Genomic DNA, 15,387 nt, shown 5'->3' on the forward strand with positions numbered 1-15,387 from the left:
AGGGCATGCCTCACCAGCCAGACCCCAGGCAGCAACTCTAGGATGGGGCCCAAAGGGGACTCCAGGACTCAGGAAAGATATGATACCTGTCATCCCTCAGACAAACGGAACGGTGGCTACTTCCAGCAGTGGCAGCTCCTGGACCGCATCCTCCAGCAGATTGTCCTCCAGGATGAGCGGGGTGTGGACCCTGACCTGGCTCCCTTGGAGAACTTCAATGTCAAGAACATCGTCAACATGTGAGCAGTGGCCAGCCTTTGCCCTGTCTTCCTCCACCTTCCTCATCACTCTCCCACTCTGGTCTCACCAGCAAAACCTCAGCTCCCTTTCGCAACCCAGTCATCCTGAAATGAGTCTTGGGCAGCATGGTCCAACAGAACTCTCTAAGCTAATGAAAAAAGTGCATTTCTCTACTGTTCAACGTGGCAGCCAAATGTAGCTATGGAGTACTTGACACACGGCTAGTATGACCAAGGAACTGAATCTTAAAGGTTGTTTCATTTAAATTGAAATAGCCACATGACACGTGGCTAGTGATTACACTCTTGGACAGCCAGCACAGGTGTATTGGGCATGTTCTCAACTCTCCACGATCCACTGCATGGGTTGGATAGATGGGGAATTTAAACACATTAACTAGAACAAGGGTCAGCAAACTATGGGTGCATGGGCTGACTCCAGTCCTCCAGCTTATTGTGTATGGCCCATGAACTAATAATTTTTACATTTTAAACAACATACACAAAGTATAAGTGACAGAGACTGTGCATGGTGTGTAAAACCTAAAATATTTACTCTGGCCGTTTATAGAAAGTTTGCTGACCACTGACGTAGAGCCTGACCATTTGATCATGAGGTTGCTGGATAAGGTTATCAGAGCCTAAGGCCTTCTCGTTTACCATATTTTATTGATCTTGGATAGAGAAACACAGAGAAACATTTAAATTTACATCAATTAATAATAAGGCCTTACATTAACATACTAATTTTTAATTTTAAGCTTTTACTTAACTTTCAGTATGAGTTTGAGCCACTTGCCCTTAAGGAGATAAATTGGCTGTCAATGATTCATTATGTTGCATTCCAAAGCCAAGTACACAATTATTTTCCAGGTATTCTTGCTACTGTTTTCATTTGCATAGTCAGATATTGATGTAGTTAAAATCCTAATTGGTATGTTGGACAAGTGCAACTGGGAAAGTGATCAAAAGGTAACTTTAGTTTTATTTCCTACCAATTCATTACACTATTTAGCAGGCAATCTTTTCCACTGCCAGAGGATAAAAACTCCTCAGGTCCAATGAAGCTTTTACCCCTTCTTGGGTAACAGAAGTCCTAAGATCACTTTCAAGTGCAACATAGTCTGAAATCTACAACTAGGAGGACTAAAATCATGACATTCTAGACATGATTTAGCCTTAAATCTTTCTCCACCAGCTGGGGCCAGGAAACTGGAATGGGAAGGGCGTGTGTGTGTGTGTGTGTGCATGTGTGTATATGTACATATGTGTGCACATATGTCTGTGTGTGATATTTGCCTTCTTTTCTCTGTTCTATTTACCCTGTAACCCCTTCTATCTCCCACCCCTCCTTTCTACGAACCAGTCTGACCCTCTGAAGAGGCAGCCTGGGGACAGGAAGGAAAAAGGGAAAAGGTCTTACTTGATAAGATAATTTAGTAAACAGGCTCCCTGCTCTCTCGCCTTTTTGGCATATGGGTAAAGACGTCAGTGTGTTCCTGGAATCTTCAGAAGTTCCTTGCTGGGTGCCTCTCACTACAAAACCCAGCTCGCTGGCCATGCAAGATTTTTGTTCCAGCTGGCTGGCTGCTTCCAGCCCTTCCATCTGCCCCTGGTTCCCTGGCAGTCCACTGCCTGTAGACTTATGGTGTGGATCTTCCCACTTTTCGCTCAGGTGGAAACAGCTCCCCTTGCACAGGACTGTGATAGCTGCACCCCAGTTCCTCCACGAGGCTTATATCTGACCCATGGGCAACCCTCACGCAATCTCTTGTGCCAACAAACTCTAGGAGTGCTGGCAGGGCCCTGCACAGCAGTGTTCTCCTTGTTTTGCTCCCAGGGCTTTGCTTGGTTCCAAGTAGGGCCCCAGTCTACCTTGCCTCCCTGCCAACTTCAGGGAACATGAGTCAAAACTCTTGCGGAAGGCCCGAAGAAACCCCTTCCTTGGGTGGTGGTGAAGGAGGTAGCATCTTGGGGATAACAGCAGTGGCCCTCTTCAAAGAAATGTCTTCACGAAATACTCTCCCTTTCCATACTCTGTTCTCTATGTCCTTGATGTGGCTGAAGAGGCCAAAAGTCATGGGTCTAACTCTTCCACATTCTCAGATTTATAAAGGAAAGGATTCTTGGGATCTCGCTTTGGGATTTCACCTCTGTTAGGCCTTGGTGTCAAGGTAAAAGCTAAATTTGAACACAGTTTCAAGAGCTTGGCATGAACAAGGCTGTCCTCTGTGTTACCCTGAACACACTCAGTCTGTATTGCTGGTGTGGGTGATGTCTCTTGCTCTTACACATTGGTCTTTGGAAACCTGGACCATGGTAGGGCCAATATTTTGATCTCTTGTAAAGGTAAAACCTATTTTACAAGGAGGTGCAAGTCATGATATAATTCTTGGGAGCCTGAGGTTCAGTCCTAGTTCTACCATTAATTAGCTCTTGCCCTATCCCTGTTCTCTGAGCCTCAGTGGCTCCAGCTGTATCACAAAGGGGCTGGGTTATAAGGTATGTAAAGGTCTTTTCTCTCACGGTCTCCACAGACACATAATGTGAACGGGGCAGGGGACCTGGAGAGACACCTGGGAAGTCTAAATCCTAGCCCCCTTGATGTGGCTGGACAGATTGGAGACCAGGGTCCCCACCTGGAGGGTAGAGAGATGATGTCTCCTGGGAAGCTGTGAGTCAATGGTCAACAATCACATTGCCCCTTCCCTCTATGCCCTGCCAGGCTCATCAACGAGAATGAAGTGAAACAGTGGCGAGACCAGGCAGAGAAGTTCCGGAAAGGTGAGGGTCTCTGCTTAAGCCTGCTGTGCACTCCACATGCCCTTCCCCTGCCCAGCCCGTAACTCCATGTCCTTCCGGGCAGGGGGCCACATTACTCACATTCTCTCCTTCTGTTTCCTCTCCCATCCCACCCCCATTCCAGAACATATGGAGCTTGTGAGCCGTCTGGAGAGGAAGGAGCGGGAATGCGAGACAAAGACGTTGGAGAAGGAAGAGATGATGCGAACGCTGAACAAAATGAAGGACAAGCTGGCCCGGGAGTCTCAGGAGCTGCGCCAGGCTCGGGGACAAGTGGCAGAGCTGGTAGCCCAGCTCAGTGAACTCTCAGTACGCAAGCATCTCCCCCTTTACATAGTTGAGCCAAGACCCTGGGCTTCAGGACAGGGTGGGCAGAGCAGGTGTGGGAGAGGCCAAGGACTCCAGCATGAGGGAGAAGAGAGATGGAGACCTTGGGCCAGGATAGAAGAGACCTTGAGGCTGTACAGGTGGCATCTTTGTGTTAGAAAAATAATGTACCTTCCTCTGGGTGACACTGTCCCAGGAAGCACACCTTGGACAGCAGAGTGCAGCTGGAATTGGATCCACATCCCTCTCTCAGCTGGAGACCTTGTGCAGTCAGTAACCTACACAACTGCATAGATCAATCCTGCTGTTGCATTGTGATGGCTATGACTCTGATTGTCCAGTGTCCATGTGCATGACTTGTGTGTGTCTGTCTGTGGTGGTGGTGTGTGTGTGTTTGCATGTGTTAGATGTTTGGATGCAGAGAGAGAAAATGGGGCCAAATGTGTGTAGAAGATAAGGGTAGGATTTGGGGTCTAGTATAGAAATAAACTAGGAGTAAGGAGAGGAATCATGGTGGGAGACCTGAATGGCATTGGTGCTGATGGCTTTGTCCTTGCAATTTTTCTGTTTCCTCACAGACAGGCCCTGTATCTTCCCCACCACCCCCTGGGGGCCCACTCACCTTGTCTTCCTCAATGACAACCAATGACCTGCCTCCACCCCCTCCTCCTCTGCCCTTCGCCTGTTGTCCCCCTCCCCCACCACCACCCCTTCCTCCTGGGGGACCCCCGACTCCCCCAGGTGCCCCACCTTGCCTCGGCATGGGCCTGCCCCTCCCTCAGGACCCCTACCCCAGCAGTGACGTCCCACTCAGGAAAAAGCGTGTCCCACAGCCTTCTCACCCACTGAAGTCCTTCAACTGGGTGAAGCTGAATGAGGTGAGCATCTGGGAAGGGGCTGGCGGGCCCATTCTTCTACAGCAGGGCAGTCAGCCTCAGGGACCGCCCGCCCCTTGTTTGTAGATCTCCACTCCGGGTCCTTTCTTTGGTGGGGGGTAAGGGCAGTCATGTGGATGTACAAAGTGGATTTGCTGTGCCAGGCAGCTCACAGTCAGAACACCTACCCTGGGAGAGACGCTTGACATGGGGCAATGCTCACGTTGACAAAGTCATCTACAAATGGAATTTGTGTTTGCCCAGGGTTAATGGAGTCACAGGCAAGACAAACACTGAGTAGAATTCAAGGACAGGGTCCATTTGAAGGAAAGGATGGAAAAATAAGCAAAGAGCTTGGGCCAGCATCTAGGTTTTGGTAAAGATCAGGGCAATGTATACAAAGGACTAAAGAGTTTGATGGCAAGACATAGCTATTTTGGCATCTTCCTGGGGCAAGTTGCACACACTGGCCTCATGTCTGGACCAGCAGTGAGAGATCCTCATGAGTATTATCCACTAATAATCACCAATCCCAGAACCACAGGTAGGGGTTGATTCCTCTATGGGACTCTCATGAGCATAGAGTAGAGATGCCCTTGGTTGCATTAGACCTCTAGCAATTGAAGGCCAGTTCTAGGAGCTTTGTCCTTGAGGTAAAGACCTGCATGGTAACTGGTTTCCGTTAGGTTGGCTCCCTGGGATTTGAAGCTGGGATGAATGGATTCCACACTGACCTTTATCCTATGGGCCTGTTGGACTAACTCTTGGGGAACTCATAACTGTACCATTGTGTTTGAGCTTCAGTGAGCTCAAATTCAGAGTCAAGTGGGAAGAGATGTGAGATTGCTAAGTAGGTGGTCAGCTATCTGCTAGGGGTCTTCTCCTAATGGTAGACCAGCTAGCCTGTCAATCTGAGGTCTGTTTTTGTAAAGCTTTGTGCTGGGGGCTATGATGGATAGTAATAAAATGACATTGTCCTCTCAGATCTTAGGATCTGCCAAATTAGGAAACGTGTTCAAAGAAACACCTAGAGAGCCTGGGATGAGTTAAGGGTGAGGTTCTAACCAAACCAGGTGTAGCTTTAGTGGTACAACCTCTGTAAATCACTCAACTTGTCTGTAACTCAGTTTGCTCATGTGTGAGATGATCTCGAAAATTCCCTCTGCCTCTGGCTTTATAATCTAGGTGGAAAGATGAAGCATGAACACAGCCCATTTGTAGTTTCCTGGGCCTCTGATAACATCTCCAATCTGAGTTACTTACGCTTTAGAGCCACCTGTTAGCAGCATTCAAAGCAAGATTGTTGAGGTTGGTGACAGGTGCACTGCACAGTTGTGCCCTGTGGGTACTCTGTGGCCATGAGGTGAGCCAGAAAGACAAACTGCACATGAGTAGGCCAACCACTCTGCAGAACGTGCAGAAAGGTTCATTGTTCACGGTCAGAAAATAACATTTTGTATTGTGGTAAAAAGAGAAATAACATTCTGTCTCCTATTGTCAAAATTTATAATGTAAGATTTTAAAGATGTAATAAAAAGTTATGCACATCAATGATGAAGGAAGACAGCCAAAGCAAGTAATATTTTTGCAACATTTTCATCAAATGAAGCTGTGTGCTCAGGAGCTTCTCTAGGTCCAGTAATAGTAAGGTCTATACAGATTGCCCAGGGGCCCAGAGCAGGCCAGAGTTTCATTTCTAGACTGGAGAGTGTGGGTTTGTTGGAATAGACAGTGGGGGACATTTGGAGAAGCAGGGCAAGGTGAAAGGTCTTTGAATAACATTTGAGAACTTATCACCCCAATGCCAAGCTTTTAATTGTGTGACGGGCAGGTTATGGAATCATTTGGACTTCAGGTTCCTGATCTGTAAGTGGGGCAATAATAATGTCCATCTCAAGAGATTGCAGCTGGGTGCGGTGGCTCACGCCTGTAATCCCAGCACTTGGGGAGACCAAGGCAGGCAGATCACAAGGTCAGGAGTTCGAGACCAGACTGGCCAACATGGTGAAACCCCATTTTACTAAAAATACAAAAATTAGCCAGGTGTGGTGGTGCACGCCTGTAATCCCAGCTACTCTGGAGGCTGAGGCAGGAGAATTAAACCTGGGGGGCGGAGGTTGTAGTGAACCAAGATTGCACTGCTACATGCTGCACTCCACCTGGGCAACAGAGCAAGACTCTGTCTCGAAAAAAAAAGAGATTGCTGTGAGGATTAGTTGACTTCCTACATACAAAGTACTTGGAACAGTGACTGACATATAGAAAGTCTTCATATAATAAATAGATTATTATTAGTGGCCCTACCATGTATGTTTGAAGTATGTTATCTCACTTAATTCTCACATCAACTCGGTGAGGTAAAAAAACATCATGGAGACTCAGTTTCCTTTTATGTGACATGGGAGAAAAATCTCATCCCTCCGTCTTCCCACAGTCCCACAAAATGGCAGGGCTGGGAGCGTCAGCCAGCTAGGCCCGCCTGACCCCAAAGGCAGTGCACCATGGGGGAAACATAACGAAACATGCTTTTGAGAAAGCTTTCCCTGGCATGTGAAGGATATCTCCAGCGGGCAGAAGTCCCAGGACTCTAGACTAGAGATGATGGGCTCTTGGCCAGAGTGGTGGGAAAATTAAATTTGAGAATTATGCAAGGTGGGCACATCAGGGCGACGCGGTGGGTGTCAACATGTAGGGAATATTAGGAACAGACTTACCGCTCTCTGGCTCCAGACCTCAGTTATACCTCCTTGAACAGCTTCAAGTCCTTCTGGCAGATGCTGGAAGCTGGGGGTGGGCTGGGCAGTGTTTGGGAAGAAGTGAAAGAGAGAGAGAAAGAGCCCGAGCTTAGTCAGCTGTCTCATGGGAAATTCTTCCAGTGTGAAGCAGCCAGCTCTCTCGCTCCAGCCCGTTTCTTCTCACCCCGGCCTCACCAAGAATAGAGAAGGATGGGGAGCTTTACCTCCGCAGGCTTCTCTCTCCCCTACCTCCACGTTGGTCCTAGCTGCAGAGGGAGGCCTCCCTGCAGATTAGACTCTGGCTGCACACTGCTTCAGCCAGCTCCGTCCCTGCCTTCGCTGATTCCATTCCCTTCTCATCTCTCTGCCTCCCACACCCCTTTCCAGAAGCCCGACTCCTCTCCTAGTTCCTTCCCCTATCCCACATGTGCTTCTGTGAGCGTGCGTGCACACACACACACACACACACACACACACTCATACACTCATACACAGTGGTTGTTTCTGCCATGAAAAGAATGCATCTGTGTTGGGGTTGGCCAGCTGCCTGTATCCCTTGCTGCTCCAAGCTTCCCAGCCAGCATTCCACAAGAGGGTCCCTGGCCTTCAGAAGGCCACAGGAATGTCCCCACCCCCTGACTCTGGCCTAGCCTCCCCTTTCCAGAGTTTAAGAAAATAACAGTGAGTGAAAGGTATGTTTCTCTCTCCAAGTCTTTCTGAGGGAGAGTTGTAGGGAGAAGAGGAGGCATTAAACAAGGTTCCCCAGCTGCGCTCTAGGTAGAGGAAGGCAGAGAGATTCTATGCTGAAGGACAGCAAAGCTCTAGATGAGGTGGGGATTCCTGAGAGGAGATGGTTAGAACACCCTGTCAGGAGCTTGGCTGGCTGTGCTCTGGACCATCAGCAGGGTGCTACAAGACTGCTAGGGCTTTTTTTTTTTGGCTTGACTAACAGTCAGGATCCAGACCCTAGTGCAAGGGTCCTATACAGAGATGGGGCAAGGCCTAAATGGAGAGACCTTGGAATGTAAAACCCTGGACATATCCCAGTTGTAAAGGATGGTAACACCTTCCCTGGGTCTGACCAAAGGGAAATTGTGGCAGAGTCTTTCTGGTCTCAGCAGTGTCACTACAGGTGCCAGGTCCCAAACTTTGGTATTTGTCCACTTTCTGAGAATCTGGGAAAGTGGGAGGAAGACCCTTAGGAAAGAAAACCATCTGAGATACATAAATACAGTCCATGCTGCAGCTTTGAGGATCCAAAATATGTATGGCTTTAATCTTCCAATGATGGCAGCCAAGGACAGGAGTGACTCCCAGGTACCCTGCCCTTTAGGGGGAGTGGGCCTGTGTGAAGTACCCTGAGAGTGCAGCTTCTGACTTTGCTTTTGGAAAAAGTGAGGTGCACCCCCTTTCCTACTGCCTACCCATCCCCCCAGCACCCCCCATGATTTCTAGAACATGCTTACATGTGGCTCCATGCACAAGGGAGGAGAAGGGGGTTGTCTCTGGCCTCTACCCTGGAGCAGAGTATTCAAGAGAGTTGGAGGTTGAGGGGAGCAACCGACTGCCTTCTGAAGGTCTGAAATCCTGGTCGTCTTAGTATTTGCAGTTGGGAGATAAGTGGGGTTAGGGAGGCATGGGGCATCTTCATGATGGAGTTGGGCCAACCATGGGATCTTCTCCCTACCCTGAATCTTAGGAGCGTGTCCCTGGCACCGTATGGAATGAGATTGATGACATGCAGGTATTTCGGATTCTGGACCTAGAGGATTTTGAAAAAATGTTTTCAGCCTACCAGAGGCACCAGGTAAGACCCCATACCCTCTGGCCTCTTGGACCATACCCTTGAATCCAAACCTCAGCTTCTCCTTTTCTTTCTGCCTGCCTGCCTTCCTTTCCTTTCTGCCTGCCTGCCTTTCCTTTCCTTTCCTTCCTTCCGTTCCTCCCTCTTCCCCTTCCCCTTACCTTCCTTCTTTCCTTCCTTCCTCACATGTATACTGAATGATTTTATTCTTTATAAGGTGATGATTTTATTCTTGCTGAGGATGTAGGTATGAAGTAGAGGTGCACAGACCATAGGGGGAAACATCCTTGTATTATGGTTCATATTTATACACCAAGTATTAAAATGGTGTTTTGTCCATTTCTCTCTTCCATCTTGGAGCATCGGAGGTAGAGTCGCAAGGCCTGACCACTGTGGACCCTTGCTGTCTTTGGCCCAGGATTTAGGGACTAGGCTTAGAAGGCATAATAACTTCTCAAACCACTTTTCCACCACATTTTGTCTGTCAACACCTCTATGAGACCGAGCAGGGGATGCTGCCTTGCAAGGAAGGCAGAAGGTGCTGCTCCATGTCACTCAGGGGGCTGAGGCTGAGTCTGGGGCTGGGCCTGGGAAGGCCCGGGGAGGCGTTGGATATTGCTCTCAAGGCTCTATGTGCAGGTGGCTACCAGCAAGTCTGGTCTTCCAGTCACAGAGAAAGTAGGGGATGAGTTGGTGGCAGAGCGCAGGGTGTTCCTGAGGTGGGAATCTGAAACTGTGCCGAGTACCTGTGGGGATTGCCAAAAGGGTTGCTTCTCAGACCTCATCCTCGAATGTGATTCAGGAGATGAGTTGGGGCCCAGGAATCCGCATGGTAACTAGCAGCTGGGGGCCTTCCCTCTAAGTCCATTTGGGGAATGACCAGCTTAGAAGCCTCAGGGAATTGCTTTCTCTCTGGCCCGCCCCAGAGGGACTTCTCCCTCTTGGGGCTGGGCTACCATCTTCCTTGTTTTCTTTACTTAGCCTAGGACCTCAGTCTTGAGGCTTTCCCTGGGTGCCAATGAGTGGGTCCTGGCAATGGCTGGCTGTTGTGGCCTGGCTCCCCACTGAGCTGGTGAGGGTGCCGTAGCTCACTTTCTGCCCAGCCCTGATCTGTGGATGACCAAGGACACATGCAGCCGCTCCTAGGGCTCTGGCCAGATGATTGTTTATTTAATTTAAATGTGGGTGCCCACAGCATCGGATTCTCTACCCCTAATTCCAGGAGACATTTTTAACCCCATGCCCATGTCAGGCTGGCAGCTAAGGCTGCTAGAGCTGAAAGGAACTCTTATGAGCACTGGTTCCTGTGAGCCAATTCTCCACGAGTGGGGCTGAGGACAGAGGAGTGTGTGGCAAGCGTACCAGGCTTGGTGATCACAGGCCACCTCCTCATTTGAGAATCTTTCTGCAGGACAGGGCTCTGGCACAGCCTACCTAGGCTCCAGGGCCCTGACGTGAGGCTGGGATGGGGCCAGTCAGGAAAGAAGGTTATGGATTTTGTACAAACTGGGTTTGGGGCCTCCCAGCTTGGTGAGTTGAGAAAAGTTAAGACTGAAAGACCCCCTGTCCTGTCCCCTTCACCTCTCTGAGCCCACACAGTTCAGTCACCTGCCTCCCCTCACTCAGTGGGCCGTCTAGTCTCTGGGACCGAAATCCCAGCAGCAGGACTGGAGAGATCCTGGAGGCTGTATTAACCTTGTTGCCTCTTCTCTCGGTTGTGGGGCAGGGGAGGTCCTGGGAGTCATGGTCTTCTCTGTGCCCCATGCAGGTTTTGAGTTGGTAGCTTCCACTCCATCAGCATCAGGGAGAACAGAGGTGCGGGCTGTGCCTCTTCAGTTCCCCTTGCACATCAAAGGACAGATGAGGGGCAGTGAGCAAATTCAAGGACACTTGCTTTTCTCTGCCTCAATAAACACAACTTTCTGGAGCTTCCAGATCGAGTTCATTTGTGACTCCTCCCCTAGTTAGAAAGGTGAACTCATCCCAGGATGGAGGAATGTCCTCCACCCTCTCCGCAGGTTTTCAGCAGAGGAAAAGGAAGAACAGGCAGCAAAGCCTGGGGTGGGAGAACTCAGGGGTTTGGTCTGCCCTGACTGGGGAGTGGTGGTCGCACTGGGCAGATGGGAGGAACTGCCTGATCTCCACTTCGTTTGGCTTCTCCGTGAGTGCATGTCTGCTAGAAGCAGCTCCTGTCTAGTGCCACTTATGGGTGCCTGTCTACAACCATGGGTCTCACTGGGATGAAGTGGACAGTGTAGATGCTGAGGGATCCCCGTGTCTGTCATGCTATTTCTGGGTCCCCAAATGTCTTGGCTAATGTTGTGCATGTTTAATTCTCTGTTGGCTGTGGCTGCTGCCTAGGAGCTGATAACTAATCCTTCTCAGCAGGTGAGTTACTCTCGGGGCTCTGACCACTCCAACTTTTAACTGCTGTCCCGGGCTGCTGCTCTGTACTGGGCCTGACAGAGAGGACTTGTCCATTCCACTTTCTACCTTATTCCCCATTCATACAGGGTAGTATGGGAGAGGGCCCCCAAAGAGAAAGAAGAAATGTAGCAGAGGGAGGTAATCAAATAGACCCCTGGCAGCAGTGGAGGTCAATGTCTCCTGGAATGAGGAGAAGGCTTCTAGGTCTGCTGTCTTACCCACCAGGCCAAAGGAGAGCCTTTCCTGTAAGGACACACAGGGTAGGCATGACACAATTCACAAAGATAACCATGCGAGGCGGCCCCTGAAGTTGTGCAAGAGGGACCTCCCAGAGGAAGAACAGCACACTAGACAGCCTCCTGTCTACCTCGCCAGGGGCCCAAGAGAAGGAGTGGGGCGGGATCAATGATTTCTCTGGAATCTGCCTGCTGGGACTCAGAGGAGAGAGTTCTGCCTCAGTTTCCATACCTCTGAACTTGTGGATGCTCTCTACCCTGGGCATCTTGGGCTGTGCCTGAAGTCCCTAGGAGTCAGCAACTGTTCCCTAGGGGGGTTTGCAACCAGGTTCTCAGCATAAGCCTGAGGAGGGCCTCTGGGTTGGGCAGTGGGAGTGGGAGTTGATTCTGTGGGAGACATGGTAGGTTATGTCACATTGCCCAAAGCCACAGGGATCAGTCATACCCTGACCCACTGGCATAGCCCCTTCCCTCGTTGCCCAGAGTGGATAATTTCTAAAGAAAATTTCTGAAAAAAAAAAAATAGGTAGAGGGGCTCCTCAGTGTCCTTCCCCAACCCATTGGAGCCTATGGAAAAGTCCCAGATACCTTCTCTTAAAGTTAGCTATTAGCCACCCTCCTCTGTCTCCTGTCTTTTTCTTCCCCCTTCCCCTCACACCAGGAGCATTCCTGGATTGGTAGGAGGTGGCTCTTGCGGGGTGGGTAAGAGGAGGATTAGGGAACACACACCTCAACTGTCCACTTGACTTGTTGGTTGCAGAAAGAGCTGGGCTCCACTGAGGACATCTACCTGGCTTCCCGCAAGGTCAAAGAGCTGTCGGTCATTGATGGCCGGAGGGCCCAAAACTGCATCATCCTTCTTTCCAAGTATGTGCAAAAGAAGGTGGTTGAGTTGGATGCCTGGGGGACAAAGGGGGTGGAGGAATGGAGTGGTGGCAGTCTCGGGCCCCTGCCTTTCTGCTGTCCACTGGGAAGGGCAGGCATTGATCTGGAACTGTCTCCTGGGAACCTGCCTTGAGCAGCAGTTTGGGGCTCTGCAGGCAGGAAACTGCCCAGTCACGAGGCCCTTGCCCAGCCTGGTCAGCGTCTGGCAGCTGAGTTGCTCTAAGCCCACGGAGGGCCTCGCTTGGCTCAGGCCATGGAGCAGCATGATCTCAGCCCCTAAGCATTTCCCGCGGCTGCCGAACAAACAGGGCAGTATCTGCACTAACAGCACAGCTTCTGTACGGGGGGCCTCCTGCCTGAGCCAGGGTCAGAGGGCACCACCTCCCATACTATTCTTAGTGCTGCCCCAGCCGCCTCTGAGACATCCTCCTCCCTTTCTTCTCACAAGCCCCCAGGCCTCAGTTTCCCCCACTTGATGGTGGAAAGAGTTCTGAATCCCTAGGGTTCCTAATGGGGGTGCATGTGGAGGGGACAGGGAAGGGCTATGGGGGTGTGTGGCTTCTCCCTCTCCCAGACAGCAAGACTGATTGGGACAGCTGTGTGGGAGCTAAGGCGCTGTCAGAAGACTGAGAGCGATTCTGTGTTCTGAGAATGAAGGCAGCAGGAAATTGCCCTCTTAGTGGCTTGCCGATAATCCTGTCCTCCTGTGGAGATGCTGTGCATTTTTTAGGCATGAGGAGGAGGAGGAGAAGGATCAGGAACCCTTTGCCCTGTCCCTTTGGTCTACATTGAAGACATCTCTTTTACTCCCAAATGCCCCATCAGCTCTGATGGATTATCAAGAGAACAGAGACCCTCACGTCTCTATTTTGACACTAAAATGCTCATTATCAAGTTTATGGACTGAATCATACTAGTCTAGTCTACGAAGGCTTTGTAGAGGAGGTGTGGGGGGAATACTATTAAATATATTCCCAAGTCCTGTTAGGGAATGAGGGAAGGCAGAGGTGATACCTTTTGGAGAAGAAGGTTTGAGGACTGTCCTGGATTGAGGTGGGGTTTTGCCTTAGGTTGAAGCTTTCTAACGAGGAGATCCGGCAGGCCATCTTGAAGATGGATGAGCAGGAGGACCTCGCTAAGGACATGCTGGAGCAGGTGAGGACCCTCATGGGAAGGAAGGGGAACTGAACCCAGGGGGCAGCCATGCTCCTTCCCAACAGCCCCCAGAGAGGCTGCGATTCTTGGGTCAAGGAGAAATCAGGCTGGAAGAGTTAGGGAGAAGGTTTCTAGAAGCCTCCCTGGGCCAGCCTTTCTCGGGGAAAGCCGGAAAAGGCTAAGTGTTCTCCAGGAGTCGTTCTCCCATCTGACTCCAAGGCAAAGTCAGATGAGGAATAGTGATATCTTCCCCAAATCTCTTCCCTGTCAGTTTTTTGGATCCTTTGGGAAACCTAGAAAACACACACACTAAGAAACATCATCAATTGGACTTCATTACAATTAAGAACTTCTGTTCATCAAGGGCATGGTTACTGAATGAAAAGAAGACAAACCTTAGAAGAAGATATTTGCTATACATACATATAACAAAGATCATATTCAGAACAAAGAACTCTACAAATCAATGAGAAAATGATGAAATCAACTTAAAAATGAGCAAAAGACTTGAAGGGGTGCTTCATGAAAGAGGATTTCCAAATAGACAATAAGCATATGAAAAGGTGTTCAATATGATTAGTTATCAGAGAAATACAGTCAAACACAATAAGGGGGCACCATACACCCACTAGAGTAGCTAAAATTAAAAAGACTGACAATGGCATGTGCTGGCGAGGATGTGAAGCAATTGGAATTCTCATCTGGCACAATTATTTTGGAAAACTACTTGGAAGTGCACTCTACAGCTAAACATACACCCGCCCTATTGCCTAGTAATCCCACTTTTAGGTATAACTCCAGGGAAACGAGTACAAATACTGACTAAAATAAATACACAGGAATATAGTTGACCCTTAATAATGTGGGGGCTGGAGGCACTGACCCTCCACGCAGTCAAAAATCCACATATAACTTCTGACTTCCCAACAACTTAGCCACTAATTGCCTACTGTTGACCAGAAGCCTAACTGATAAGATAAACAACCAATTAACATATTTTTATGTTATATGTATTCTGTATTTTTATAACACAGTAAGCTTAGAGAAAAGAAAACGTTATTAACAAAATTATTAGAAGGAAGTCTGGGCACGGTGGCTCATGCCTGTAATCCCAGCACTTTGGGAGGTTGAGGCGGACAAATTACTTGAGGTCAGGAGTTCAAGACCAGCCTGGCCAGCATGGTGAGACCCTATCTTTACTAAAAATACAAAAATTAGCCAGGTGTGATGGCGTGTGCCTGTAGTCCCAGCTACTTGGGAGGCTGAGGCAGGAGAATCACTTGAACCCAGGAGGCGGAGGTTGCAGTGAGCTGAGATGGTGCCATTGCACTCCAGCCTGGGCAACAGAGTGAGACTCCATCAAAAAAAGAAAAAAAAAAAAGAGAGAAAATCATTAAAAGATACTGTTCATTGAGTGGAGGTGGATCATCATAAAGGTCTTTATCCTCATTGTCTTCACGCTGAGGAGGAAGAAGAGGAATGGTTGGTCTTGCTGTCTCAGGGACAGTAGAGGCGGAAGAAAATCCACATACAAGTGGTCCTGCACAGTTCAACCCTGTGTTATTCAGGGGCCAACTCTATTTATAGCAACTTTATTTATAAATTCCCCGAACTGTGAACAACCCAACTGTCCATCAATAGGAAAGTGAATAAGTAGACTGTGGTATATTCATACAGTAGAATCCTACTCAGCAATAAATAAACTACCATGAGATGGATGAACCTTAGACATTATGCTGGGGAGAAGTCAGACATAAAAGAGAGAATACAGCATGAGTTCAAGGACAGGCAAATCTGGCTAAGGTCCTAGAATTCAGTTGAGAGCCTATATTCACTTGAATGGCTTACTGAAGTGATACAAAATAACTTTCCTGGGGGATGGAAATGTTCTCTATCTTAATC

At 49.1% G+C, this 15,387-nt stretch overlaps 1 protein-coding gene across 4 annotated transcripts in view; it reads left to right on the forward strand.

Moving 5' to 3' along the window:
• DAAM2 (dishevelled associated activator of morphogenesis 2) overlaps nucleotides 1-15,387 on the forward strand; it is a 119,717-nt gene that overhangs the window by 84,629 nt on the left and 19,701 nt on the right. For 3 of the 4 annotated variants that reach the window (XM_054490872.2, XM_063666185.1, XM_054490876.2), the window contains 8 exons: nucleotides 101-239; nucleotides 2,965-3,023; nucleotides 3,166-3,350; nucleotides 3,947-4,246; nucleotides 8,678-8,785; nucleotides 11,144-11,170; nucleotides 12,206-12,312; nucleotides 13,401-13,485. In XM_054490872.2, the coding sequence (XP_054346847.1) occupies nucleotides 101-239; nucleotides 2,965-3,023; nucleotides 3,166-3,350; nucleotides 3,947-4,246; nucleotides 8,678-8,785; nucleotides 11,144-11,170; nucleotides 12,206-12,312; nucleotides 13,401-13,485 (1,010 nt within the window). The remainder of the gene's footprint in view (nucleotides 1-100; nucleotides 240-2,964; nucleotides 3,024-3,165; nucleotides 3,351-3,946; nucleotides 4,247-8,677; nucleotides 8,786-11,143; nucleotides 11,171-12,205; nucleotides 12,313-13,400; nucleotides 13,486-15,387) is intronic. The other variant, XM_054490878.2, reaches the window with a different exon arrangement.

The sequence above is a fragment of the Pongo pygmaeus genome, chromosome 5 (genome assembly GCF_028885625.2).
Source record: "Pongo pygmaeus isolate AG05252 chromosome 5, NHGRI_mPonPyg2-v2.0_pri, whole genome shotgun sequence".
NCBI classification, from domain to species: Eukaryota; Metazoa; Chordata; class Mammalia; order Primates; family Hominidae; genus Pongo; species Pongo pygmaeus.